Here is a 26617-nt window from a genome sequence, read left to right on the forward strand (position 1 = left end):
ATAAGGATTAATACAATGAAGGGATGGAATATGACTGTAAAAATGAAAATTATAAAAGATTTTATAAAAGGAATTGATAAGTTGGTTGAAAAAAGAAAGAAGAGGCTTAAAAAAAGGAGAGAATCTGATCAGGCAGACCCATACAGTAGAGATTTAGGGTATATTTTGATCTGTTAGAAGAAACTGTATTTCAAAATTTTAAAGAGAGAACAACTTATATATATACCACAAATAAGGGTAACTACTATGAAGGGATAGAACATGACTCTAAATATGAAAAAGAAAAATGTTTTTTAAAAAAGGGATTGATAAGATGTTGGTTGAAAAAGCGAAAAAGAAAAATTAAAAAAAAGTTAAAAAAAAAAAACTAACTTTGAAAGACTAAAGAATCATGGTAAAAAAGCCATGGATTCTATGTGCAGTCTTCCCCTAGCGCTGGAGTTCTGCCGTTCTCATTGATCGGTAAACTTGGTCTTGGCCAGCTGTTCTCGCTGATCTTCTGGGGGAGGGGCCTGTTGCTGTGGTTCCCAAATGTCTTTGCTGGAGGTGGAATTGCCCCGCCCTTGCCCGGTCCGGGCTAAGTAATCTGCTCGGGTTTGCTCTCAGGAGCTTTTGTTCCCTGCAAGCTTTCGGTATAGCTTTGGAGGCCGAGAGTGAAAATGGCGTCCTCCCAACCTCAGCCCAGAGGAGCCAAGAACTCAGGGCCCCGCTCCTCAGTGCACCCCCAGAGAAAAGCAGTCAGTCACTCCCGTCTCCCTGGTCTCTGGCCGCACTCCCTGCTCACCCAGCCTGTGACTGAGCATTTCTATCTCTGGCACCCGACCCGTGTGGAGTCTCCAAACCCAGCAGATCCCTGCAGTGCACACCCGCGCCGCTCCTCCCGGGGGAGGAAAGGGAGTCTCCCTGGATCTGCCGCTTGTTGGGTCCCTGTTGGAGGAGCAGGGGCCCGACTGTGCCACGGATCACGGTTTATGGCAACCTTGAGCTGAGAGCCCGTGCCTCGGCTCTGTCTCTGCAGCTGGCTTCCCTGCTCCGATACCTGGGAGCTCTGTCGCACTCAGGCACCCCCAGTCTTCCTGTGACACCGAGGGTCCTGAGACCACACTGTCCCATGAGGGTTCCGCCCCCTGCTTAGCCACTGGAGCGACATCCCTCAGCGGAGCGGAAGTTCTAAAAGTTCCGATTTTGTGCTCCGTGGCTCTATCACTTGCCAGAAGCGGCCACCGGAGGCCTCCTCCCCCGCCGTCTATCCTCCAGAATATTACCTCGGATTCACTTCTCCGCACGTCCTACCTTCCAGAAAGTCGTCGCTTTTCTCTTCAGAGAGTTGTTGCTATTCTTTTCTTTGATCTCCTGTTGAGTTTGTAGGTGTTCAGAATGGTTTGATCCCTATCCAGCTGAATTCCTGGGACCAGACGAAATCCAGGTCTCCTACTCCTCTGCCATCTTGGTCCTCCTCCCATTTCGATGGGAGGTGTTTATCCTTTCTCTGATTGATGTGATGTATCCGGTTGATAGATTTGCAAATATTGAACCATGCTTGCATCCTGGGAATAAATCCCACTTGATCGAGGCAAATGATTTTTTAATGTATTGTTGGATTTGGTTTGCTAGTATTTTGTTGAGGATTTTAGTATCTATGTTTATCAGAGATACTGCCCAGTAATTTTCTTTTTTGTAGTGTCTTTATCTGGTTTTCTATCAGGGTGATGCTCACCTCATAGAATGAATTTGGAAGTTTTCCTTCCCCTGTTGTTTGGAATAGTTTAAATAGAATAGGTATTAAATTTTAGGTAGAATTTGCCTGTGAAGCTGTCAGGTCCTGGACTTCTGTTTTTGGGAATTTTTTTTGATTCAATCAGCTTGCTAGTAATCAGTCTGTTCAAATTTTCTATTTCTTCCTGATTCAATTTTGGTAGGTTATATGTTTCTAGGAATGTATCCATTTCTTCTAGGTTGTCTAATTTGTTGGCATATAATTTTTTGTAATATTCTACAATTGTTTGTATTTCTGTGGTGGTGTTTGTTATTTCTCCTCTTTCATTTGTGATTTTTATTTGAGTCCTTTCTCACCCTCCCCCTACTTCTTTTTTGATGAATCTGTCTAGCAGCTTATCAATTCTGTTGATCATTTCAGAAACCAGCTTCTGGTTTCATTGATCTGTTCTATTGTTTTTTTTAGTTTCTATATCACTTATTTCTGCCCTAATCTTTATTATTTCCTTCCTTCTGCTGGCTTTAGGCTTCATTTGTTGTTCTTTTTCTAGCTCCTTTAGGTATAAGGTTAGATTGTTTGAGATTTTTCTTGCTTCTTGAGGTAGGCCTGTATTGCTATAAACTTCCCTCTTAGAACCAATTTTGCTGCATCCCAAAGGTTTTCAGTCATTGTGTTTTCATTTTTGCTTGCTTCCATGTACTTTTTGATTTTTTTCTGGTTGACCCATTCATTATTTAGTAGTATGTTATTTAACCTCTGTGTATTTATGATCTTTCCAGATTTTTTTCTTGTAGTTGACTTCTAGTTTCATAGTGTTGTGGTCAGAAAAGATGCATAGTATGACTTCAGTCTTCCAAAATTTGTTGAGACTTGTTTTGTGGCCTAATATGTGTTCTATTCTGGAGAACGAATGTTCCATGTGCACTTGAAAAGAATGTGTTCTGCTGTTTCAGGGTGGAATGTTCTGATTATATTTGTTAAATCCATCTGGTCCAGTGTGTCATCCAGAGTCATTGTTTCCTTGTTGGATGATCTGTCCATCAATGTAAGTGGGGTGTTAAAGTTCCCTACTATTACTGTATCACTATTGATTCACTCCTTTATGTGTGTTATTAGCTGCTTTATGTATTTGGGTGCATAAGTATTTACAATTGTTACATCTTCTTGTTGGATTGTCCCTTTTATTATTATATAGTGCCCTTGTCTCTTTTTACAGACTTTGTTTTAAAGTCTATTTTGTCTCATACAAGTATTGCTACTCTGGCTTTTGACATCCATTTGCATGATAAATGTTTCTCCATCCCCTCACTTTCAGTCTGCAGATGTCTTTAGCTCTGAAATAAGTCTCTTGTAGGCAGCATATAGGTGAGTCTTGCTTTTTTATCATTCCATCACCCTACGTCTTTTGACTGAAGCATTTAGTCATTTTACGTTCAAAATAATTATTGATAGATATGTATTTGCCATTTTGTTACTTGTTTTTGTAGTTTTTCTCCAATCCTTTCTTCTCTTTCTCTCTTTCATGGTTTGCTGGTTTTCTTTATTGATATACTTGGATTCTTTACTCTTTTTTTGCATATCACTGTTTTTTGATTTGTGGTTACCATTTGGCTTATATATAATATCTTCTGCATGTAAGAGTTTGTATTAAGCTGATGGTCACTTAATTTTGAACTCATTCTTTATTCCTCTCCCCTCCACATTTCAGATATTTGATATCATATTTTACATCCTTTTATTTTGTGCTTCTCTTGACTGATTTTTACAGATATACTTTTTTTTTTTTTTTTTTGCTTTCATGCTTCTATTTTTATTTTTACTTAGGGTCTTTGTTTTCTACTCACAGAGTCCCCCTTAACATTTCTTATGGGGCTGGTTTAATGGTCATGAATTCTTTTAACTTTCTTTGTCTGCAAACTTTCTCTCTCTCTCTATTCTGAATGATAGTCTTGCTGGATAAAGTATTCTTGGCTGCAGATTGTTCCTTTTCAGCACTGAATACATCATGCCACTCTTCTGGCCTGCAAACTTTCTGCTGAAAAATCAACCAATAGCCTTATGGAATTTCCTTTGTATATAATTGCCTTTTCTCTTGGAAACTTTAAAATTCATTCTTTATCATTTTTTTTTTTTTTTTGCCATTTTAATTACTATGTGTCTAGGTGTGGATCGCCTTGGGTTGAATCTGTTGGGGGAATCTCTTTACCTCCTGAATCTGGATCTCTGTTTCTATCCCCAGATTTGGGAAGTTTTCAGCTATCATTTCTTCAAATCCATATTCTGTCCCCCTTTCTCTCTCTTCTTCTGGCATCCCTATAATGTGATTGTTATGCTGAGTTCTCTAAGTCTATTCTCATTATGCGGTATTTGTCTGTCACCTGTTTAGCTTGATTGCTTTCCATTACTCTATCCTCAGGTCACTGATACATTCCTTTGCTTCCTGTAGTCTACTACTTATTCCATCTATTGCATTTTTAATTTCAAGTATTAAGTTCTTCATCTCTGATATTTTTTATCTCTTTGTCAGGGGTCTCATTGATGTCCTCCATGCTTTTCTAAGTCCAGGGAGTATCTTTATGATCATTACTTCAAATTCTGTATCAGGCATATTATTTCTGTTTCACCTAGATCTTCTGCTCTGATTTTGTCCTATTCTTTCATTTGGGACATATCTCTCTTGTCTCTTCATTTTGTCTACCTCTCTGTGTCTGCTTTTCCTGTGTGTTAGGTCAGTCAGCTGTGTCTTCTGCTCTTGCAAGTAGTGACTGTATGAAGAGGAGATCCTGTAGTGCCCTGCAGGGCAGTGGCTTCTGTTCACCAGAACCCGGCACTTCAGGGGAGTCTCCTACTTGTGTTGCTTGTGTCCTGCTCTTGTGTCTGAGTCCCATTACCTTTCAGGCCAGATGTCTGCATGGACTCTCTGTTGTGGCCAGTGCTTGCTCTCTGTGATGTTCATGAGAGCCAAGCATGTAGGGTCTCAGGAGGCATGACCACAGAAGGACTCAGGGGCAGGGCAGCAGCGTTAGCAAAATTTGCACTGAGCTGCTGGTCCCAGGTTGTATCCCCTGCAGCCTGGTGGCTGCCGCGCGCAAGTCCTCAGAACTCGTGGGCAGAGCACATTGCTAGTGAGGTAGGTAGCAAGTGTCTGTGCCATGCCACCTCCCTCTGGTGGCTCTGTTTATGCTGGGGGACAGGGGAGGAAGATAGTGCCTGCCAGCTCCTTTGTTCCCAGAGGAGTCCCCCCAGCTCTCTCTGAAATTACTATAATCAGATCTCCCTCCTGTTGTGCATACAGTGGCTTCTATGTTGATTCTCCTTCGGTTGTTGTCTCTTCAGGGGCAGAGACCCAGCTGTTACTTTCTATCCTGGCTCAACCAGTGCTAACAGTGCTAAGTCAGCTGACTTTTAAAGCTCCAGGCTCCCAGTCCCACTGGTTATACAGACTCACAGAATTCAGCCCCTCTGGTTTTCAAGGCCAGATGTTATGGAGATTCATTTTCCCTGTGTGGGCTCCCTTGTGTTTTCCCCTCTCTGTGTCCACAGCTCTCTCCCTCCTTTGGTCAGCTCCAAACCACCATGTCTGCTCTTCCTAACCTCTCTAATTCCTAACCTCTCCAACAAGGCTACTTCTCTACATTTAGTTGCAGAACTTGTTCTGCCAGTCCTCGGATAGCTCTCCAATTTATTTTCTTGGATATGAGTGATAACTAGTTGTAAACGTGGGGTGGAGTGAACTTAGGGTCCTCCTACTCTGCCATCTTCCCAAGCCTCTTTTTCTATCAGAGCTGATTTCTTTATATTTTCCTTTCCTGCCTCAAGGCTAAATAAACTTTAAGGTAAAGTCCATAAAATTCAGAACATTTGGGAAGAAGAGTTTGCTGGAGCACTCTCTGAAATGACTGATGATGTCTGCTCCTATTTGTGAGAAGCAGTGATTTTTTGGGGGCTTGTCCTTTTGTATTTATGTTTTCAGTACTTCACTGAGCTCTAGCAAGATGTTTTAAGCTGGTGCTGGGGTAGAATAATTCTCAAGACTTAGAGGAAGTTTAATTTCATAGCCTATGCAACAGCAATTAGCATTCCAACCCTTGCTTTAACAGAGAATCAGAGGGTTATTTTATGGTTTGTTAGGAATCATCCTCCACGCCCTGTGAATGAAGGGGATGCCATGATCATTTACAGGGCTGCTTTTCCTTTGGGAGATTTTGTTCTAATTTACCTTCGCTCATTACCGATTCATGAGCTGCTGTTTTGGCTAAAGGATGATGGAGGAGCAATATTAGGTGAGAGGCTAACAAAATTTGCTACGGACTCTTCCACCATCTCTCTCCTTATGGGATTTGCTATAAAAAACCCCACTCAAGACTTTCTTCTCCTCCATCCCTCCCCATGAGTGCTTTTTTCCTATTAAGGTCCTCTTGTAAAAGGACTGCATTCACAGTGCATGTTTCTGTCATTTGCTCTTTACAAGGTACTCTGCTTTTATTAAGCACCAGTCCATAAAATGTTCTGGGTTTTTCTGTTCCCCACCGGCAGTTGATTTTGACTTAGTGGGGAGATAGGAACCCCCTCAACATTTCTAGCTCAAGTGGAGTCTTTGGTTAGATGGCAGAACAGTTTAGCTTTGAAGGCTCTTTGCTGCATCATTAGACTAGTTTGTAATTATTTTACGGTTAGCGCAAGGTATGTTGAAACTATTTCTGAAAGTGGACTTAGAGTTATCTTGGTAGATAGGTGTTTGTTTATTGAGTCTTATCACTTTAGAGGTGGCTTTTTCAAGTGTAATACTAGCTAATCTCAGCTGATTTCTGAAGTGTTATTTTTCTGAATAATAGAAGCATTGACTTGTTTATTTAAAGATTGTATTTGGAACCCAGCAGATAAGGGAGTTGTACAGATAGTCCTTGGTAGATACTTGGTACATATAGTAGATAATAGAGTAGGAATTCTTGGCTTATGGAAACCAAGTACAAACTACTATTTTGCATGTGTTACTCTGTTTCTGATTTGGATTACGTGAACCCACCCAAATTTATTCAACATAAGAGGAGTGTTTTTCTGTTCCATCAAACTCTAGATTACTTTGGGACTTTTCAATTCCATAGCACTAAATATTGATAGTTAAAAATATATAGATGTACATGTACATCTATATACCTAAACTCTCTGTAACATTTGTGCCCAAGAGTGATTGATTTTAATTAGTTTGTATGATAGCAGGTTGACTGGGGGGAGTGCAGGGGACAGAGAAAGAGGGTTACAATATCAAATCACTGCACACAAAAGCACCCTTTTTCAGCATCACCTTGATTTATTTTCCTAGTCTTTTTTTTTTTCCTCAGAAGGAAAAATAATTTCATCAAGAAAACAAATGTTCCTGCCAAAGTTAAAGAATTTCTTTTAATGCTTTTCTTAAAAAAAAAAGTCAACATTGAATTAGAGCATGCTGTGGCCCCTTCCCCATTTTGCTGACCAAAGTTTTTTTTTTTTTTAAATCCACTGGCAGAAAACAAGATATTTTCCTCCGATAGGATGATTATATTTTATTGCTGCTTTGTTTAGTATAGAGTTTTCTCAATTGGGAAAAAAAGTCTAGGTGAAAAAATTATCTAACAAGAAAAGTAGTTTACATGGTCATAACACGTAAATTGCTGCCAAAAGAAAAAAAAAAAGTAAAAAAAGATTTTAAATGTAAAATATCACATAACTTCAAAAAACTTACCTCATTTTTCTACCATGTATCATGTACTATAAGTCAACTTTCTAAATAGGATTACAGTCCTTTATTATAAGCCCCTAGTGGTCCTATGGTATACATTTAAAAAAAAGCACTACTACAAAATTTTTCTGTTCTGTTTCTGCCTATTGTGTACTTAAGCTATAGATAATTTTTGAATAAAAAGCCTACATAGGTATAAATGCAATAGTTAACTGATCCTGTTTGCTGATGTCCTTTTCATGTTCCACAGAAGGTGGCATCTATTAGTCCAGCATCTTCTCCTGTTTCTTCCCCTCCTTTTTCTTTTTCTTAGATTCTGCTGTGATAGAAAAAGAAGCACTGCATTAGTAAACAGTGGGGGCACTTTTCTTATACAGTAAACCCTTGAACAATGCTCAGGTTGAGGGCGCCAACCCTCCGTGCAGTCAAAAATCTGCATGTACTTTGTACAACCCCCAAACTTAACAGCTTACTGTTGACTGGAAGCCTTACTGATAACATACATAGTCCATTAACACATATTTTGTGTATGTATTATATACTGTATTCTTACAATAGAGCAAGCTAGAGAAAAAATGTTGATATAGTTTTATAAAAAAAAAAAATTCACATCTAAGTGGACCCAGCAGTTCCACCCCTCATTTTTCATGGACCCACTGTCACTTTCCGTCACTTTCCAGGAATGAAATGATTAGATGGAGAGACAAGGTACATGTGCGTGCCAGGGGAGTGCCTAGAATAGGCCGGAGTAACACAGCCATCCTCATGTGAACCTCCTGTAGATGCCGGTCATCTTATTGGTTGCCCCCATTTGATAGAAAAAATACTGAGGGTCCTGCTTAGAAAAGAGAAACGGGGCAGACCTCCCTGAGAGAATACACCAGGATACTCACTGCTCAATGGAGAGCTATAAAAGCTCTGCTTAGCCCCTCACTCCCCATACGCCCTTTCCATGGGGCTGCTGATAAGCATTTTTCCTGCCAATTTCAAGTGCCTCCTCTCCTGATTTGCCCTTTGCTTATATATTTTCCATTCAGTCATCATGCTATCTCCCTTTGCCTAGGCAGAGGAGAATGCAGTGTAGAATAGGACATGTCAACTTGGGCTCCAAAGATGAGAATGGTCAGAATCACTAGGCTACCAAGTGAAAGATCCTTCCCCCTGAATAGTGGTAGAAACATAGGGTAAGGTACAGGCTCTGGAGTCAGATGGCTGGCATGTAACTCGTAGCTCCAGCACTAAGTTACTTTGAGGCTTCCTCAAAGCCAATTCATGTATTTGTGTCTCAGATCTCTCACTTGTGAATGGGCATACGAATCGTACCACTTTATAGAGTCAATATCCATCTTAAATGAGTTGTAGAAAATCCCCTGAGCACAGAACATGGCAAAATAGCCTGTGCTCAATAAAGGTTAGTCTAGGGGCGCCTGGGTGGCTCAGTTAGTTGGGCGACTGCCTTCAGCTCAGGTCATGATCCTGGAGTCCCAGGATCGAGTCCCACATCAGGCTCCCTGCTCAGCAGGGGGTCTACAATAATGATGGCCAGCAGGGATTGTTCACTGGATCACAGGGCCTGTGTCCAAGAGGGGCCTATAATGCCAATCATGTATGTTATAAAAACCCAACCTTATACTTCGGGCAGAGCTTGAACCTTTTTTTTCTTGTCCTCATCACTTTTGACAAGTTCGAAAGTCCATTATATACTAGTTGAAATAATATTCTATACAAAGTAATTGTCCTAAGCTCCCTTTACTCAAGCTTCAAGAGTACACTGTACACAATTACGTCAGGAGTTGTTGCTAACATCCTGCTAAACCACTGTTCACAGAAGACCGTATCTATCATCTACATCTGTGTCTTCAGTGCCTGGCACATAAGAGCTCATGAAATACCTGTTGCACAAAAGTGAAGAAATGAACACTTGGATGGGAAACAGAGTCAATTCATTAGTATTTAATTCATTAGTATTTCTCAAGGAAAGTACAAGTGTAAATTCAGTCAAAATCTTGCCGTATTTCAGTACTTCTTTAAAGATACTTTACATATATCCATGAACGTTACCAAATTTCTCAACCCTTTCCCCTGTCTTTTAAATAAAAGACTGAATTAACTCTGAATAAAAGTTATGTCCCATTTTAGTAGCCTATCAAGCTCACAGAGTAATCTGCTGAGCATGGAGCAGAGCTACACCAGCGTAAAGCTAGTGCTTGGTAATAGAGTCACATAGCGGCTACTCTCAAAGGTTTTAAGAGCCATTGTGATCAGTATCCCGATGTCAAACGGTAGGGCACCTTAGTTCACAGTGAAATAGAGCCAAGGCAACAGAAGGAAGTACACTCACGCCATGCTACATGTCACTCTTCCCCACAGGGATGGAGGCTGTGAAGCCTCAATGGATGCAAACAGGAAGGGAGCCACTGTGGAAATGCGAGCACAAAGGGCACCTGCTGGAAAAGTGACTGGTTTTGTTCCCTTGGATGATCCCTACTGGGACATCACTGCATTGAACACTCAGTGTTGCTCTTGGTGTGTCTTAACTTCCTGGATTTATAAGCCTTCGTTCTTTCTCTGGCCAGTTTTTGAGGTGGTGGAGGATAGTATTCAGCGTTCTCTCCTGGTATGTGTGTACCTTGTATTAAACAAAACAACCTGTGTCTTTCCGAGTAAGATATAGTTGAAAGTGTTCAGAAAGTCCTAAGACTTATACCATAGAAAGGATCAAGGCTCCTCATATTGCTATGAACCACCTGGAGGGCCATCTTTATTCTATTTAGAAAACTCAAGACGATGCAGAGCAAGTTCTGATAGGGGAGAAAAGAGGCAGTAAGGAAACATAGGAATTAATATGAGTTATGGTACACTAAATTCTGAACCTATACCTTTTAAAAATTCTGATTAGAAAACAAAATCCTTAAGACATGGCATATGGCCCTTTGTTTAGTAAGGCAATGAGGAAACAGTGAAATTCTCCTAAAATCATACTAAGAACGAAGTCCTCAAAGAATTGATTCTAATCCAGATCTTCCATTTACCAGCCCTATGATGTTGGGCAAATTGATCATTTTGCATCTGCTTCCTACAAACATCTGTTTCCTATAAACTGGGGATACTAACACCTAGTCTGTCCTCCTCAGAGGGCCATCATGAATATCGTGTGAGATTTGACCACTACTGTTCAAAAAATACTCATTTAGCAAAATACTCATTTAGCAAATATAACCCTATATCCACTATATACCTGGCAGTGTTCTAGATGCTGGAATATGATGGCAAACAAGACAAACTTCTGCTTTCATAGAGCTTACAAGATTTCAAGACTGCTTGCTGTGAGAGTCTTTCAAAATTGTAAAGTACTCTAAAAGTATGTATTTTTTTAAGAGTCATGGGTATGTGACAAGTTATTTGTATGACCTGAATGCCTATTTCTCTTCTTCCTTGTTGACTGTGGCATCATAGATGCATACGATGTAAAAGAGTATCCACAGGGAGAAAAATTTAGCCTGAAGGTAAGACCGACATTCTTCTTTAAATAATTACTTGTCTGGTTTTAGAAGTAATACAGACTTATATACAAAGTAAAGAAACAGATATGTTAACAGAAATTACCCATATTTTCACAATACAGAGATAACACGTTCCACAGTGGGTTCATGTTTTCTTTCAATGAATATATGTAATGTATACTTTGAGTAGGAATATATTGACAGTTGATAAAGTATTTTATACTAAAACTTGTTATTTCCATACCATTGCATGTACTTTGCAGCATGTCCACGGAGGATTCCTTTATGACATTCCATTCCATTTGTAACCTTCCCTCTTTTGTTGGTGAGTTAGCTTGTTCTCACTTTTTGTTACCATAAATAATGATGTAATGCACGTTCTGTAGACAAACCACTATATTGTCAAGTGTGGGCTTAGTATAGATTACTGGAAGAGGATCTGCTGGACCAAAGGGCATTTGATGCGCTGATGAATTTCTTTCTTGAAAGGCAGTACTCATTGAAATTCTTAGCAGCGACTTATATAGGACCCCATCACAGCAAACTTGTTCTCAAAAGGCAAATAGCACGCATCATCTCTTTTTCATCTGTCACAGGCCTTTTTAGGAACAGGATTGCCATGCAGTTGGTACAAGTAAACACCTGTTCCCATTTTCAATATTTGGGAAAACAGAGAGAAAGTTGGCGGGGGGGGGGGGGGGGGGTGGGAGAAAGAAAAAAAAGAAAAGGTTTCCTGAGAACTCGAGGGAGATGTTATTTCAAGACTGGAATAAGCTGATCTCATTTTCTTATCAAAATGTCTTGGTTTGATTCGTTTTTCAGGCCTGCCTGCGCCACCAGAAAACATAAAAAGGAATTGGGAGATGAAATTTGAGTGGAGCCTGGATTTTTACTAAAGTTTGCTACTGACTCCAGTGAAGTAGCTAGCTTTGGGTCATTACTTGAATAGAAAAAAAGAGATTTGCACCTTCTCAGGGGCAGAATTCGTATAGGAGGCGGCTATGGACAGTCAGAAACGGACATTGTAGATTCAGAGAGCAGGAGGGCAGGGCCAGCTGGGGCCAAGCCCGAGAGACCATGGAAGCTAGCCTTTGGAGACTCATGCAATTAATCATGAGAACTGGGGTGCCTGGGTGGCTCAGTTGGTTAAGTATCTGCCTTCAGCTCAGGTCATGATCCTGGGATCGAACCTGTGTCGAATCCTGCTTCTCCCTCTCCTCTCTGTTCCTGCTGTCTCAGTCACTATCTCTCAAATAAATAAAATCTTTATTAAAAAAATCATGAGAACTGAGTGAAGGAAAAGGAATCACTGTCAAACAGTACAATTACAATGTAAATATGCCCACAAGGCTGGAAACCACCAACATCCTTTTACTGTTTCATGAACCTATATTAAAAGAACTTGCCTGTGCTTAAGAATTAGCTGCCCACCTACCTGAAAGCTAGCTGTTCCTCAGAACTGGTCTAGCTGTTCCTCAGAACTGGTAATAAGGCTTGTTGAATCCTGAGTATGTAACTCAGTGATCCGCGACGGCTCATGGGGTTGCATATATTAAGTTGCACAACATAGGAAGAATTTTCTATTTAAAAGTCAACAGTATAATCTTTACAATTTTTCTTAAATCATTCTCAGATCTGTTTAGTCCAATGTCTGTGCAATTATTCTGTTATTTCTTCTTCAGTTTCCTTTGTTTCCTCTTACTGACTCAATGCATTTACTTCTAGGATTATGTATGGAATACACACATACAAACAACTCCTCGATGCTGCCCACACACTACTGCCTGTTCTTTCCCTCACCATCCATCTTCCTTCTCCCTCATCAGTTGTGTTGCACAACACTACCTACCTCTCCCGCTCAACCATCCTCCTAACATGTCCCTTCTGCTATCAAGTAGATAGGATGGTACATGCTAGATAAAAGACAGTATGCATCTGTCTAGACACAGGCTAAACATGTCTGGACTCTACTGGCAACCTCTGTCTTGCCCCCACTTACTCTGAGACGTGACTCAGCATTTAACTGCATCTCCTCAAAACAGAAAGTTTAACTATGAAAATGCTGGTGGGTGCTATAGATTTAACTGCACGTTTAGTGGATTATTTCATCGACCACACAGAGGAAGCTTAATGAAAGTCACTAACCATGTCAGTTACTTTCCAAAGCAACTCACCCAGCATTGGTAAAGTAAACCCCTCTCCCTTCACCCAAGACTCCTCTCTATAGCCTTTTCAGCCTCTTTTCCCAACCATCTCTCCATTCCCCTTTCTTTAAAGGAAGCAGTTGAGATACCTATTGGCTTCCCCAGCCAATCATGAAAGGGACCCTTGTTAGGATGCACTTTCTTTACTCAATAGGTCATGAGTGTGTGGGGGGGTCACTCCCTGATCTAACCTATATGTATGTGATACCAGGAAGAAAATCATCAACACACCTATGTATGGTATCCTCATGTATTAGCTACACCTACTCATTGGTTTGGAACAGCTGAACGTGGGTGTGGATTTTCCCTCTGAGTCCCAGGAGAGAAGAGCAGTGAGGAAGGGGATCAGAAGTGCTTCCTCTGTGAGGCCTTTAATCCACGGTGTTCTCACTTGTATACAGTTAGAGAAGGAAGACAAAAGGTGTGTGTGGTGGGGTGGGGGTTGAATTTGATGTTCACTGGCTAAATTTTGTTTTTAACTACTAAATAAGCCTGAAGAGAGGGAAACATAACTAAGGCAAGGGAAACTGCATGTGCAAGGTGTGCGTTTCTGATACCGATGTTAGGGTGTGTGCACGCATGTGCGGTTGGTGTCCCAGTCATTATGTGTTGTCACACCTGCTAGTAGTGGGGACTCTAACTTCATTCTCCTGTCTTTCAAAGTTTGAAGAACTCTACGGAGTTAGGCAGAGTGATATACATACATATGCATGCGCATACACACACACACACAACCATGGAGGGAGGAATTAACGTTGGGTTTCCTATGTTCAGCAAAAGCATCTGCCCCTTCCTCAATCGGTACACCACTCTTCCTTCCCTGTGACCTCCCCAACACAGATGCACTGACTTCTTCCACCCTCACCACAGGAAAGATATATTTCTGCTATCCTATGTAAATGTTCAAAAGCTTGTTTCTGCAAGAATGAGGGCCCAGGTAGAAAATGTCTTATTATCAAATCTTATAAATTATATTGGTACCCTAAGCCAGAAATGAAGTGTATTATTAGCACATCATTACTTTCTCTTATCATACCTGATGTTCAACATTACATGACTGGTGCTACTGAAAAATCAAATTTTGATTTATGTCAAAGGGGAAAAGTTTGAAGTCTAGAATATTTGAAATTTCAGTAGGTACAGCTCCGTAAGTCATTTCTTATTTGCTTCTCCAACTGATTTTTTTTTTTGGTCCCAACTGATTCTATGTATCAATTGTTATGGGCTGAATTATGTCCCCCTCAAAAATTCATACTGAATTCCTGACCCTCATACCTCAGAATGTGAATATACTTGGAGAGGGTCTTTATAGAGGTAATTAAGTTAAAATGAGAACATCAGCGTGGGCCCTCATCCAATATGACTGGTGTCCTTAGAAGAAGAGGGAATTTGAACACAGACGTGCAGAGAGCGAAGACTATGTGAAGACACAGGGACAAGATGGCCATCTATGAGCAAAAAAAAAGAGATCTGAACAGCTCCTTCCCTCACAACCTTCGGAAAGAATTGACCCTGCAGAAACCTTGATTTCAGCCTTCTAGCCTGCACAACTAGGAGAAGACAGATTTCTGTGGTTGAAACCACACTGGCTGAGGTACTGTGTTGTAAGGAGTGCTAGTGAACCCACACATCAGTGAATTAGATTTCACGCTTGCATTTCTGTATAGCTTTCAGAGTGCCCTCATTAATTACAGAAGTGCAAAATATATGTCAGTTTACTGTGTCTTAAATGTGTCCCCCAGCATTTTAAATATACATCATTTAAGTACGTGACTTTGGTAGTATGCAATATAGGATTTTAGGCCCCCTTAATAGTTTCACGGATGCTCCCTGCAGTCGCCCGTTCACCTGTCTGCACGTGTGTCCTCCAGATTTCCCCACCACCCAGTTCCTCTCGCCCCCATGCACCCGGCGCTCTGTCTAGGAAGCGGCCAAGGTTAGACTTGAAGAGGTGCCCCCAGACTTCTCTCTCTTCAGAGAAAAGCCTTCACAGCCGCTTAATTTCGTGCTTTTCTGCATCTGGGTGAAGATCTGAAAATATGCTTTTCTACGAATGAAAATAATACTCAAAAGCCTTGCAAGAGCAAATGAATATGTGAACCCACAGTAAATAGCTCCGGGTCTTGTCCCCTGTGTGCCCGAGCAGTAGGACACCGGGGACAGTTTTACCTGCTTTCTGCTCTTTGCATTTCTAATGAGCTCTTGTACAAATATTGTTTACCCCTCTAGAAAAAGTCTGTCGTTCGTTTTTTTTTCCTTTCCCTGCCTCTTGTGCTGAGCAATAGCTAGCCTGCTGTGATTTCCCTGAGGCTTCCCAGAGGCCTCGCATCGGTGCAAAGCTGGCTGGAGTCCCTGAGAGTACGCGAAGCGTCTCCCCTGGTTCCCAGGACAGCAGGGCCTCAGATCCTTGTGAAGCACCAGAGTCGCTGTGACCCTCACCGCACCACGGCAGCAATCCTGAATCCAGCTCAGGGCCCGGCCTGGGAGGCCGCTGGGTAGCAGGCTGCACTGCACCGCTCTTCCTCTACAGGAGTGTAGCCCCTTTAAAGGACCCCAGCTTGAGAAATGTAGCACTAAAGGTTATTATTTGCTTTGGAGCGCTTAGTACACAAAGGCTTGAGCCAAAAATGATCTAACACAACTCAATCATCAATGACCCCGAACATGTGTTTTAGGATTACTGTACAAATACAATCCAAAATTCTTAATTTCTTTCAGAATATCCAAAGAGATGCCATACGGAGCACTCAGTTTGGGAAGCATTGGTATGATAGAACTCTGGAAAAGGACTGTTCAGAGTTCAAGTTCAAACCTGACCCCTCTCTGGCTTGGTGACTTTCTGCACATTGCAACCTTCATGTCCTGTTTGCAAAATGGGAACGAAACTCCTTGGAGCTCCTGTGAGGATTGAGACAATGCACGCTAACAACTGAGTGTGACAGCAGTCACATCATAAATCCTCAGCGGAAACGACTTTGAAGTTGCTCAGAAATGCTCATGATGAGCGCTACAACTTAAAATGCAAGGCACACGTTTTCAGTCCAGAAGAAGTCAGAAGGGAGAAATGCAAAAGCTGCAGGGGGGCAAAGAAAGAAGGTCCCTCAACCCAGGAACTCATTCGTGTGACCACTCTTCTATTTCGCAGCCTCCCTTCATACTCTGATTCTATAGCTGTCGCGTGTGTGCACAGCTCGTGAGCCTCTGAGCGTGGACTTTACCAAGGGAGATGCAACCAGACACCCAGAGTGAAGTAAACCCGACAAATATTTATAGTCCCTAGTTCTCACATCTGTCCCAGCTATGAGGACTCAAAATCCTCTCATAAGGATGGGAGTAAAACACCCAGGTGACTCTTCTTCCAGGTGAGCAAACGGTGCCCCAACAGTGATTGCTCTGTCGGTTCGGAGCCAGTGAATGAATGATATGCTCTAGTGAGCCCGCCCAGGACAACTGGGTCAGATGCTTCAATGATTGACTGACTGATTCATTCATTCAAATCAGTGCTATTCATTGAATTCCTCTCATGGACTAGGGACTACAAAGGTGAACAAGCTGTGACTCCTGCCCTCAAGAGGTTCGGGGCTGAGAGGCAAAGACACACTCACTACAGAGGAACGAATGAGTGTCTTATCAGAACAGCCAGGCCTGCCAAAAGGCAGCAACCTAACGCTTGGGAAGGGAAGCCTTGCAAGTTTTAACCCTGATCTCTTTTCTAGTCCTTGAACAAAACAAAGTCTGTTTGGCCTCCAGGACTTTGAACTTGTCCTTGTTTCATTTAGAAACTAGTATGGCTAGCCCCTGCTCTATATTCAAGACCAAGTTCTAAACTTACTCTCAGAGAGGCTTTCCCTGGTTTCTCTAACTCAGCCGCCCTCCCCGCCCCCAGCCACTCGAACACTTGGCTCTTCAGTTTGTAAGACCACTTACTCCAATATGGAGTAATCCTTTTAGTTCCTAATGGTCTCTGTCACTATTATCTACCCACCACCCCCACTAGAACATAGCAGTAAGAGGGAAGGAAACCTGCTTCATATCACCAGCACCTGACATACTGCCCACTCCACTGTGGCGTGGCTGGGGCAAGGATCAGGCAAGAAGCCAGTCAGGTGATGCCGGAGCATGGCGTGCTTAGAGCCAAGGTCTGATTCTATTGCTGATGGGAAGCCAGGACAGAAGAGGGAGTTTAGGGCTGAGTCTGAAATTCATTCTTTCTTCGATAAGAAACTGAATACCTGTATGGGGCGCCTGGGTGGCTCAGTTGGTTAAGCGACTGCCTTCGGCTCAGGTCATGATCCTGGAGTCCTGGGATCGAGTCTCGCATCGGGCTCCCTGCTCAGCAGGGAGTCTGCTTCTCCCTCTGACCCTCCCCCCCCCCATGTGCTCTCTCTCTCTCTCTCTCAAATAAATAAATAAATAAAATCTTTAAAAAAAAAAAAAACTGAATACCTGTATGCATTTGTATTAGCTGTACAACCTCACGCTAAGCGTCTAACTTCTCAGACTCAATGTCCTCATATGTAAAATTAGGAATGATGATGGTAACTATTTCACAGAGTTTTTGTGATTATTCAATGACACAGTGTTTCCTCAATATGCTAAAATATCCTCCAAACATACAAGTCTCTCAATAAATATTAACTGTAATTACTACTGTTGTAATGGCCATAAGTTCTTTTGCCTAAAAAGGTACAGAGGGCAACACCCACCTCAAGATTTTCATTTGGAAGGAAGGAAATAGTTTTAAGAATACCGCACATTTATCAAGCTTCGTTACATATTCACTCCATCTTGACAATAATGAGGTATTCATTGTAGATTTTAGTTTACAGAAGACAAAACTGTTATGCTAATAAGAAAGGGGCAGAACTAGATCTTCTCACTTCAACTACAGTATCAAGAATGGGAAATACATTACAGATGTTGAAAGACATTTCCACAGCAGAATGAAAACGAAATCAAACCTTAAGACCAAACTGAGCAAGGGTTTCCCTCTGATCAAGAAGGACAAAATTCCCGCAAGGTTCCCCAGGCTTCTCTTTCTGGTCAGATGCAAGGGCAGCAACCACCAACCCTGTCGGGGTCTCAGGAAGAAGGGAGCCGGTCCAGGCTCCCTTCCACCTCCCTCAACACAGTGGAGAGTCTCTCAGCCTAGCAAAATGCATCCGCAGAGTAGTGGCACATTCATTGCTAAGGGATGGCAGAGCCCAGAGTCTGGAAAGAAATGTTGGGAACTTCTTTTATCTTTAAAAGAAGCAACAACAACAAAAAAATCTCTTGAGCAGGGGAGAATTGAGAATGCTGGGAGTAATCACTTTACTGACCCCCTTTCTCATTTATAATCAGCTGCCAAGTGCTATGTCCTGCACACAGCTGAGTCCTGCATTGAAACAGTTGCTGTTCTTTTGATCTTTAAGGATGAATTGTCAAACCTAAGAGAGGGCTAGGCAACTGTCCAAAAAAAAAAAAAAGAGCAGCAAGATGGTAAAGCTTTGAGAAATAGCTGGGAAGAAGTAAAAGGAATTGGGGTTCTCAGGAGCAGGGGAAATGTAACAAGGCTCTGGTGACAGTTAATAGTGAGACCATTAACACGGTTCCCTGGCCCACCTGTAGCACAGACACGCATTCCGTTGCTCCCACCTCGCCCTGTCCCAGGGCAAACCTGGAGGCTGACACAAATGCCATGCTCGCCTGTCAGTATCCCCCCCAAAAAAAGGCACCACCCCTCACAATACCCCTTATTTATGTATCTTGTTTAAATAATAATGACTGATAATTTCTATTTCAACAATAACAAGATTCTAGAATGTTCTAAGATAATCATTAGGCCACATCTTCTGTAGTCCCTAGGAAAATCTCAGCTCGTACAAAGCCTTCTGCACGAGCCCTGATTCAGCCTCAGCTTAGACTCTGCACTCCAGTGGTAACTCCCAGAAGCCTGCTCCACTGTTCTGCACCTGCTCACTCAGACGGGACTGCCTGGAAGGCCACGGCTCTCCCACGGGTGGGCCATGTTGCCAGTTCCTCTTAGCTTGGCCGTCTTCTCATTCTGTAGTGAGCCCATCCTCCAAGGGGACCACTGAGAGACACTGCGGCTTAGAGACCCGTTCTTTGCCCTCTGAAGGGTTCTGTGCTCTGATCGTTTATGCAGCACTTTTGGCATAGACTGGCCATGGTTCCCACTTTCTTCACTTGTCCACAGCTCAATTATCCCCACTTTTTTTTCCCCCCAAACTGAAAAGACCATAATGACTCAACAACAACAACAAAAAAACAACAAAAAACTACCTGTGGTTCCAACAAGGAGAGACCTAACTCACTCTACAGTGGAGGAATTGTCCCGATATGAGATTACTCTTGGCAACGTCTTTTCCAAGAAATATCATCAATGCCTCATCTAGGCAAAAGGAGTAAGGGTTAGGTCTGATGAGGACTTCAATACATTCCAACATTCCTGCACACTTCCTGGCCGATTGCTCACTAAATACCAATTCAAGACCCACTCGCCTGCTCCTCTCATATTTATAGGGAGAGTTTTGAAAGTTAAAGATGCATTTCCCAGAGTCCCTTGCAGCAGGATTTTATAGGTGCCCTAGTTTCCAGCAAGCAGGCACACTTTGAGTCTTAGAGGTAGAAGTCAGCAACCAGGACAAAAAGCGCCAAATTTGGGGAAATTGGGTATTTTGGCAAGAAGGGAGGCAAAAGTATCTAGTTTCAAGGGAACAGGTATGGTGTTCAATTCTTAGCATATGTGCTGAACTGTGGGTAATTTTAGCAGCAGGGCTTCTGCTCCATCAGTCACGTTTGGCATGATTAGACATTTCTCTTGGATCTATTGCCTTCTGCTGCAATCCTGCTGGACCCAACTCAAATCCTCTGGCCCTTCTGGAGATTCTGTGAGCTATATAATACCCCTGAATAACCCCTTTCTGCTTAGCTAGCTAGAGTAGACCTTGCTGCAACTAACAACCTGGACAGATACAGGATTTGCTTAATTAACAATTGTAATTCATACTCTCAATCTCTTTTCCTGAAAAAATAAAAATCTCCAGTGTCCAATGCAACTGCTCGCCAATTTATCCCTGGTAGATTCTGGCAGCAATGAAGCAAATTCCAGTTACAATCTTTCAATCGCTGACCTCTCCAGAGCGATCCCCCATCCCTAGGAAAGCTATATTCTAGTTATGCACCTTTCAATTCTTATGTTTACATAAGAATATCAATATTCTCTCTTCTCTGGGCATATAATACTAAAACCTCTTCTCAGATTAAGTGGAGTTTCAACACAGGAGAATCTTCAGGTAAGAGTTTCCAACTTGATATCTAGTGTCACTGAAATTGTACCAAGGCTAGAGTGTGGAGCTTCCGCAACAGGAAGAATCATTTCTATCCAATGGACTGGAGTGTGGTGAGTTTTAAGGCGATTTTTAACTAAAGCAGGGGGGGATAGTTAGTAATCTCCCAGAGTTCAGGTGCCAACTCTGGATATTAAGTGCCCTCTCACCCCCAAGCAAGACTTTTAAACTTTTGGCCTTATTAGGAATCAAGTCACAATGATATTCTCCTGACTTTTCTCAATTTAATGCTGGGTAGTCGCAGCCTAACCAGGCATCTTAATGTTCCATTCTAAAATTTATTTATTATTATTATTTTTTAAAGATTTTATTTATTTATTTGAGAGAGAATGAGAGAGAGCACATGAGAGGGGGGAGGGCCAGAGGGAGAAGTAGACTCCCTGCCGAGCAGGGAGCCCGATGCGGGACTCGATCCAGGGACTCCAGGATCATGACCTGAGCCGAAGGCAGTCGCTTAACCAACTGAGCCACCCAGGCGCCCTCCATTCTAAAATTTAAAGAGCATCTTTTCCACACCAAACGTTATGTCATTTGCATATTAAGCCATTACCATTTTCCAAAACAAAAGAGGACAGAAATCAAACCAAAAAGATGTATAAAACAAACATGTAAAAAAAAAAAAAAAAAAAGACAAAAGACCAGAACCTGATGCTGTGTTTGATGAGAAGGATGATGATGGAAGGCGAAAAGGTACTTTCTGGCTATGAGCTCAGGGACTGGGTTAAGAAGGCAGAAAATGGCACTGAAAGACAAGAAAGCCCAGAACTGATTCTGCTCCTAAACAACAGGATGGATTTAGATGAATCACTGATGTTCTCTGTCCTCATCTATTCCATCAGGGTTACATCAGATGACAAGCAAGGTCCCCAGAAGCTCTACTATTTAATGATTCTAGACATCGAGACTTATCTAACATGGCCAAAGCTTCATGGGTGTATAATACCCAGACGCAGCATGATACAACAGAAATGGCAGCGGGTCTTTGCTGTCAGTCTGACTCTGAATCACCACTTACAAGCTGTGAAACGTTAGACAAGTTGCTTACCCTCTCTGGGCCTGTGCTTTCTCAAATACAAAGTAAGATAAATACAATTTAGTGCACAGAGTTGCTTTAAAGCTGAAATGAGGAGTGCCTATCATATCATAGTGCCTGACTCAAAATTAGTGGGTTCCCTACCTCCCTCTTTCCTGAGTTAAAGTAGCAGGAAGACCTGATGAGTTATTCTTTCCTGAAGAAAGGGAAAAAATAATTTATAATTGTGTAACTGTATGAAAATATTACTTAAATGACTTCTTTACTGCAGCTTCCACCAGCCTATGATAAATTTAATGTGTGAAACCTTTTTTCTTTTAGCATTTATTTTTTATACACATTCAGCACCTACTATGTGCTACTCCTTGTTCCAAGCAAAAGGGATACAGTAGAGAACAGCACAGGTCAGGTCCCTGTCCTCCTGAAACTTACACTCTGGTAGATGTCTTCCAGAACAGTTTTAGAAATAATATTTGAGAGAGCACAGGCAGTAATTTCTCTGACATCAGTCATAACAACATTTTTCTAGATATGTATCCTAAGGCAAAGGAAACAAAAGTGAAAATAAACTATTAGGACAACATCAAGATAAAAAGATTCTGCACACAAGGGAATCAATGAAATTAAGACAACTTACTGAATGGCAGAAGATATTTGCAAATGACATATCCAATGAAGGGTTAGTATCCAAAATATATAAAGAACTTCTACAACTGAATGCCAAAAACCCAAATAATCCGTAAAAAATGAGAAGACATGAACAGACAGTTCTCCAAAGAAGACATCCAGATGGCCAACAGACACATGAAAAGATGGGCAACATCACTCACCATCCGGAAATGCAAATCAAAACCACAATGAGATTATCACCTCACACCTGTCAGAATGGCTAAAATCAGAAACACAAGAAACAACAAGTGTTGGTGACGATGTGGAGAAAAAGGAACATTCGTGCACTGTTGGTGGGAATGCAAACTGGTGTGGCCACTCTGGAAAACAGTATGGAGGTTCCTCAAAAAGTTAAAACTAGAGCTACCCTAAGATTCAGTAATTGCACTACTGGGTATTTACCCAAAAAATACAAAAACACTAATTCAAAAGGATATATATACCCCTATGTTTACTGCAACCTGATTTATGATAGCCAAATTATGGAAGCGGCACAAGTGTCCATCCAATTGATGAGTGGATGAAGAAGATATGGTACAGATACACAACAGAATATTATTCAGCCATTAAAAAGAATGAAATCTTGCCATTTACAATGATGTACATGGATCTAGAGTACAATGCTAAGCAAAATAAGTCAGAGAAAGACAAATACCATATGATTTCACTCATATGTGCAATTTAAGAAACAAAACAAACAAAGGGAAAAAGAAGAGGCAAACCAAGAAACAAACTCTTGACTATAGAAAACAAACTGGTTACCAGAGGGAGGTGAGGCGGGGATGGGGGAAATAGGTAAAGGGGAATAAGAGTACACTTGTCGTGATGAGTCCTGAGGAATATACAGAATTCCTAAACCCCTGTATTATACTCTGTATGTCACTGGAATTAAAACTTCTAAAAAAGAAGAAATCATGCTCTAGAAAGTGTCTTCCATTTGGAAGTCACCTTTGCACATGGTGTTGGGCTTTACCTAGTGCTGCGAAATACAGAACTCACTCCGGCTAATCCCATTTTCAATTAATTATATACCGTAATTTCTGATACAGAAACAAATGACAGAATGTTTACCCACTTGAAATATTTTTACCACCATTTTTCAAGGTGAAAGCCTGACCAAACTTATAACCTTCATTACATATTACCAGATGAGAAAATGTAAAAAGTCAACTATCTGCTGGACCAGGTCAAAAGAAGTCCTCACTTAATGTCTTCACCAAATACCCTGAAGGCTCCTTCTGAATCATGTCCCCACTTTGTCCTATTTATTCCAAACTTTTCAACACTTTCCGTATCCATCTAGCCCTACCACCACCCACCGCCTAATCCCTCTCTTATTTTTTCCTCCTCCTTCATTAGACTGCAGTTTCTCTCACCCACTGGAGAGAAGCAGAACAGACTGTGTACACGTGTATGCCCGCATGCATGCGTGTATGTGTGTGCGGTCTGAGTTTCATACTAGCACAGCAATTCTTGATTCTGGCTGATACTGAAATCTTTTAAGGAACATCTTAATTTTCAAAGCTACGGAGGCTGAGACAGTTGGTCTGGATTATGCCTGGGTACTGGGATTTTTAGAAGTTCTCACAGGAAATTCTAATTTGCAGCCCAGGTTGAGAACCACTGTGGTAGAGCATGGGGACTTCTTCAATTCCTTTTCTTTTCCATGCTCTATTTATGCTGAATATTTTGGTTCTCTGACTGGCTGAAAAATAAATTAATTTGAAAACTGTGTATCTCTGAGTTCTTCCAGTTTTGGAAATGTCTCACTGGAGGGATATGGCCGCTAATTTTCATTAGATCTGTATAGTTGTCTTCAGACAAGTAATACTTATAAAGTTGGCCCATACATTCATATACTGACCCCACTTCATGCCTTCCAAATACACACTGCAACCAGCAGATTTCCGTGATCTGAAAAGGGCAGCCTGAATCCTCGATGTGCCATCTGCAGGTCTAGCCTGCATCTGGCCACCCTACCGTTGGGGGCAACCATGTCCATGGACAACTCCATCAGAGACTAAAGAGCTTCGTCTGTGAAATGAGTCCTTTCTGACTATCAGCAGCAAGCCAGCCTATCCTTCTGATTTCTGGAGGTATTTTTTTCCCTATTTTCATTTACTGTAGGCTTCATGTTCATTTTTTTTTCCTGAGTTTCTCCTTATATTTAATCTGGACAGTATGGATTTTCCAGTCCCGTATTTATTTGCAAGAGCTGCCATGCCCCATACCACAGAGCAGATCGCTTCAACAGCAGGAATTTACTTTCTCAGAGTTCTAGAGGCCAGAAATCTAAGATCAACCGTCAGCAGGGTTCATTTATTCTGAGGTGGGTCCTGTTGGCTTGTCGATGACCATCTTCTCGCTATGTGTTCATATGGTCTTCCCCCTGCATGTATCTGGGTCCTAATCTCCTTTCTTTATATGCCAGATTGGCCTGGGACCCACTCATACTACTTCATTTCACTTTAGTGACCTCTTTAAAAGCCTTATCTCCAAACACAGTCACATTCTGAGGTACTAAGGGTTAGAACATCAACATTTGAATTGGTGGGGGGGTGGTGGTTTAACACCATTCAGCCCATAACACCCATGAAATAAGAGTGTAAGACCTCCTTGTCTTGCCTCAGCTGGGATCCTATTTCTATGAAACCACAGCCATGCTATTTGTTTTTGGTTCCCTTTCTCTGGCAGGAGAGCAGAGTGTAACTTTCTGGGAATGAACAGAAAGACAGCTCTACATAATTTGAAAATTCCATGATGAATGTAGTTGGTAAAAAAGCTAACAACAACAACAACAATATATATATATATATAAAGGCTGAAAGAAGCAGAAGAAATATAGGACCTATCAATTTATGCAGTGGAGAAAGGAAAAATGTAAAATAATGTAGCTGACTTCATGAAAACTATGTTTGTTGGATAATCTAGGAGAGACCTGATTTTAGATTTTCTGCCTCATGATCTTCATAAATTTGTTCCTACTTGTCAGGATGCAGTCCCAGTTTAGGGCTTGGAATATACAGTCACCATACAACAACTGTCTTAATTGGCCTGTTCTGCTAAGTTGTTTATTTGTGTGAGGAGACTGTTCCAATCCCCACCCCCATGCCCCATCTGTGCAGAGGACTCTAATTTGAACTCATCAATTGCCTGCTTAAAAGCACTGGTGTGATGCTCAACATACAGGGCTTGTTCAATCCCTTTCTTAAGGTAATTCACCTAAGATTTCCTTCCAGAAAATTCGAGTTTCCACATCTGAAGATCCTGCGTGAGTCCATCAACATTTGCACCTGAAAACTGTGGTATAATGACAGGAACCTACCTTGAGGTTTGGGCTTAGTCAGCTTGCCACAGGGCTTGGAGATGGTGACTGTCTTCTGGCAGTCGGCGTTGTGGAGGGCTCGCTTCAGACTTCCAGTTCTGGTCTTCAAGGCGGTATTCAGGTCGCATTCTCCCCAAGCCTGGAACTGGTATTTGCACTCCGCTAAAGGCAGGGTAGGACCAAACAGAAATCTTTGAATTCCTCTAGTAGTGCCATAAAGGTAGACACACTTCTGTTTTTACCTTTTTGTAGTGAGATCTTTGTAGAGTCCCATGCAGTTGGAAGAAATAATATGGAGAGATCCCTATATCCTTCACCCTATTTCCCCTCAATTGTGATTATCTTGCATAACCAGAGTTCCTGAGCACAAGCAGGAAATGAACAGGGATACATCCCACAGAAGTGATTCAGGTTCTGCCAATTTCCAACGCACTCATTTGTGTTTATGCGTGCGCATGCGCATTCAGTTCTGTGCGGCGGCGTCAGGTCTGTAGATAAGAGTGAACACCGACACCATTAATGTGCAAAAGAGCTCCAACACAACAGTCCTTTGGGTTAATCCTGTCATAGCCTTAGCCGAGGCACCTTCCTCCCTTCCCATCTGCTTGAGCCCTGGTCATCACTCATCTCTTTTCCATCTCTATAATTTTTGTCATTTTAAGAATATTATATAGGGGCGCCTGGGTGGCTCAGTCATTAAGCATCTGCCTTCCGCTCAGGTCATGATCCCAGGGTTCTGGGATCGAGCCCCATATTGGGCTCTCTGCTCAGTGGGAAGCCTGTTTCTCCCTCTCCCACTCCCCCTGCTTGTGTTCCCTCTCTTGCTGTGTCTCTTCTCTGTCAAATAAATAAAATCTTAAAAAAAAAAAAAGAATGTTATATAAATGGAATCATGCATACAGTATATAACCTTTAGAGATTAGCTTTTTTTTCACTCAGCATAATTTCCTGAAGGTCCATCCACTTGTGTGTTTCAACAATCAGTTCCTCTTTATTGTTGAGTCGTATTCCATGGTAGGTATGGATCACCAGTTGAGGGATACCTGGGTTGTTTCCAGCTCTTGGCTGTTACAAGTAAAGCTGCTATCTGCTATT

General features: G+C 41.7%; 1 protein-coding gene across 1 annotated transcript in view; it reads right to left on the bottom strand.

The window, feature by feature from the left end:
- Positions 1-7245: 7245 nt before the first annotated feature.
- The window catches only part of PTN (pleiotrophin), a 98554-nt gene continuing 79182 nt past the window's right edge, over positions 7246-26617 (bottom strand). Inside the window, exons 4-5 of the mRNA XM_021692934.1 lie at positions 25523-25684; positions 7246-7755 (exon numbers count right to left, since the gene is read on the bottom strand). Of these exons, the coding sequence (XP_021548609.1) occupies positions 7700-7755; positions 25523-25684 (218 nt within the window). The 3' untranslated portion in view covers positions 7246-7699. The remainder of the gene's footprint in view (positions 7756-25522; positions 25685-26617) is intronic.

The sequence above is a fragment of the Neomonachus schauinslandi genome, chromosome 12 (genome assembly GCF_002201575.2).
Source record: "Neomonachus schauinslandi chromosome 12, ASM220157v2, whole genome shotgun sequence".
Classification (NCBI taxonomy): Eukaryota; Metazoa; Chordata; class Mammalia; order Carnivora; family Phocidae; genus Neomonachus; species Neomonachus schauinslandi.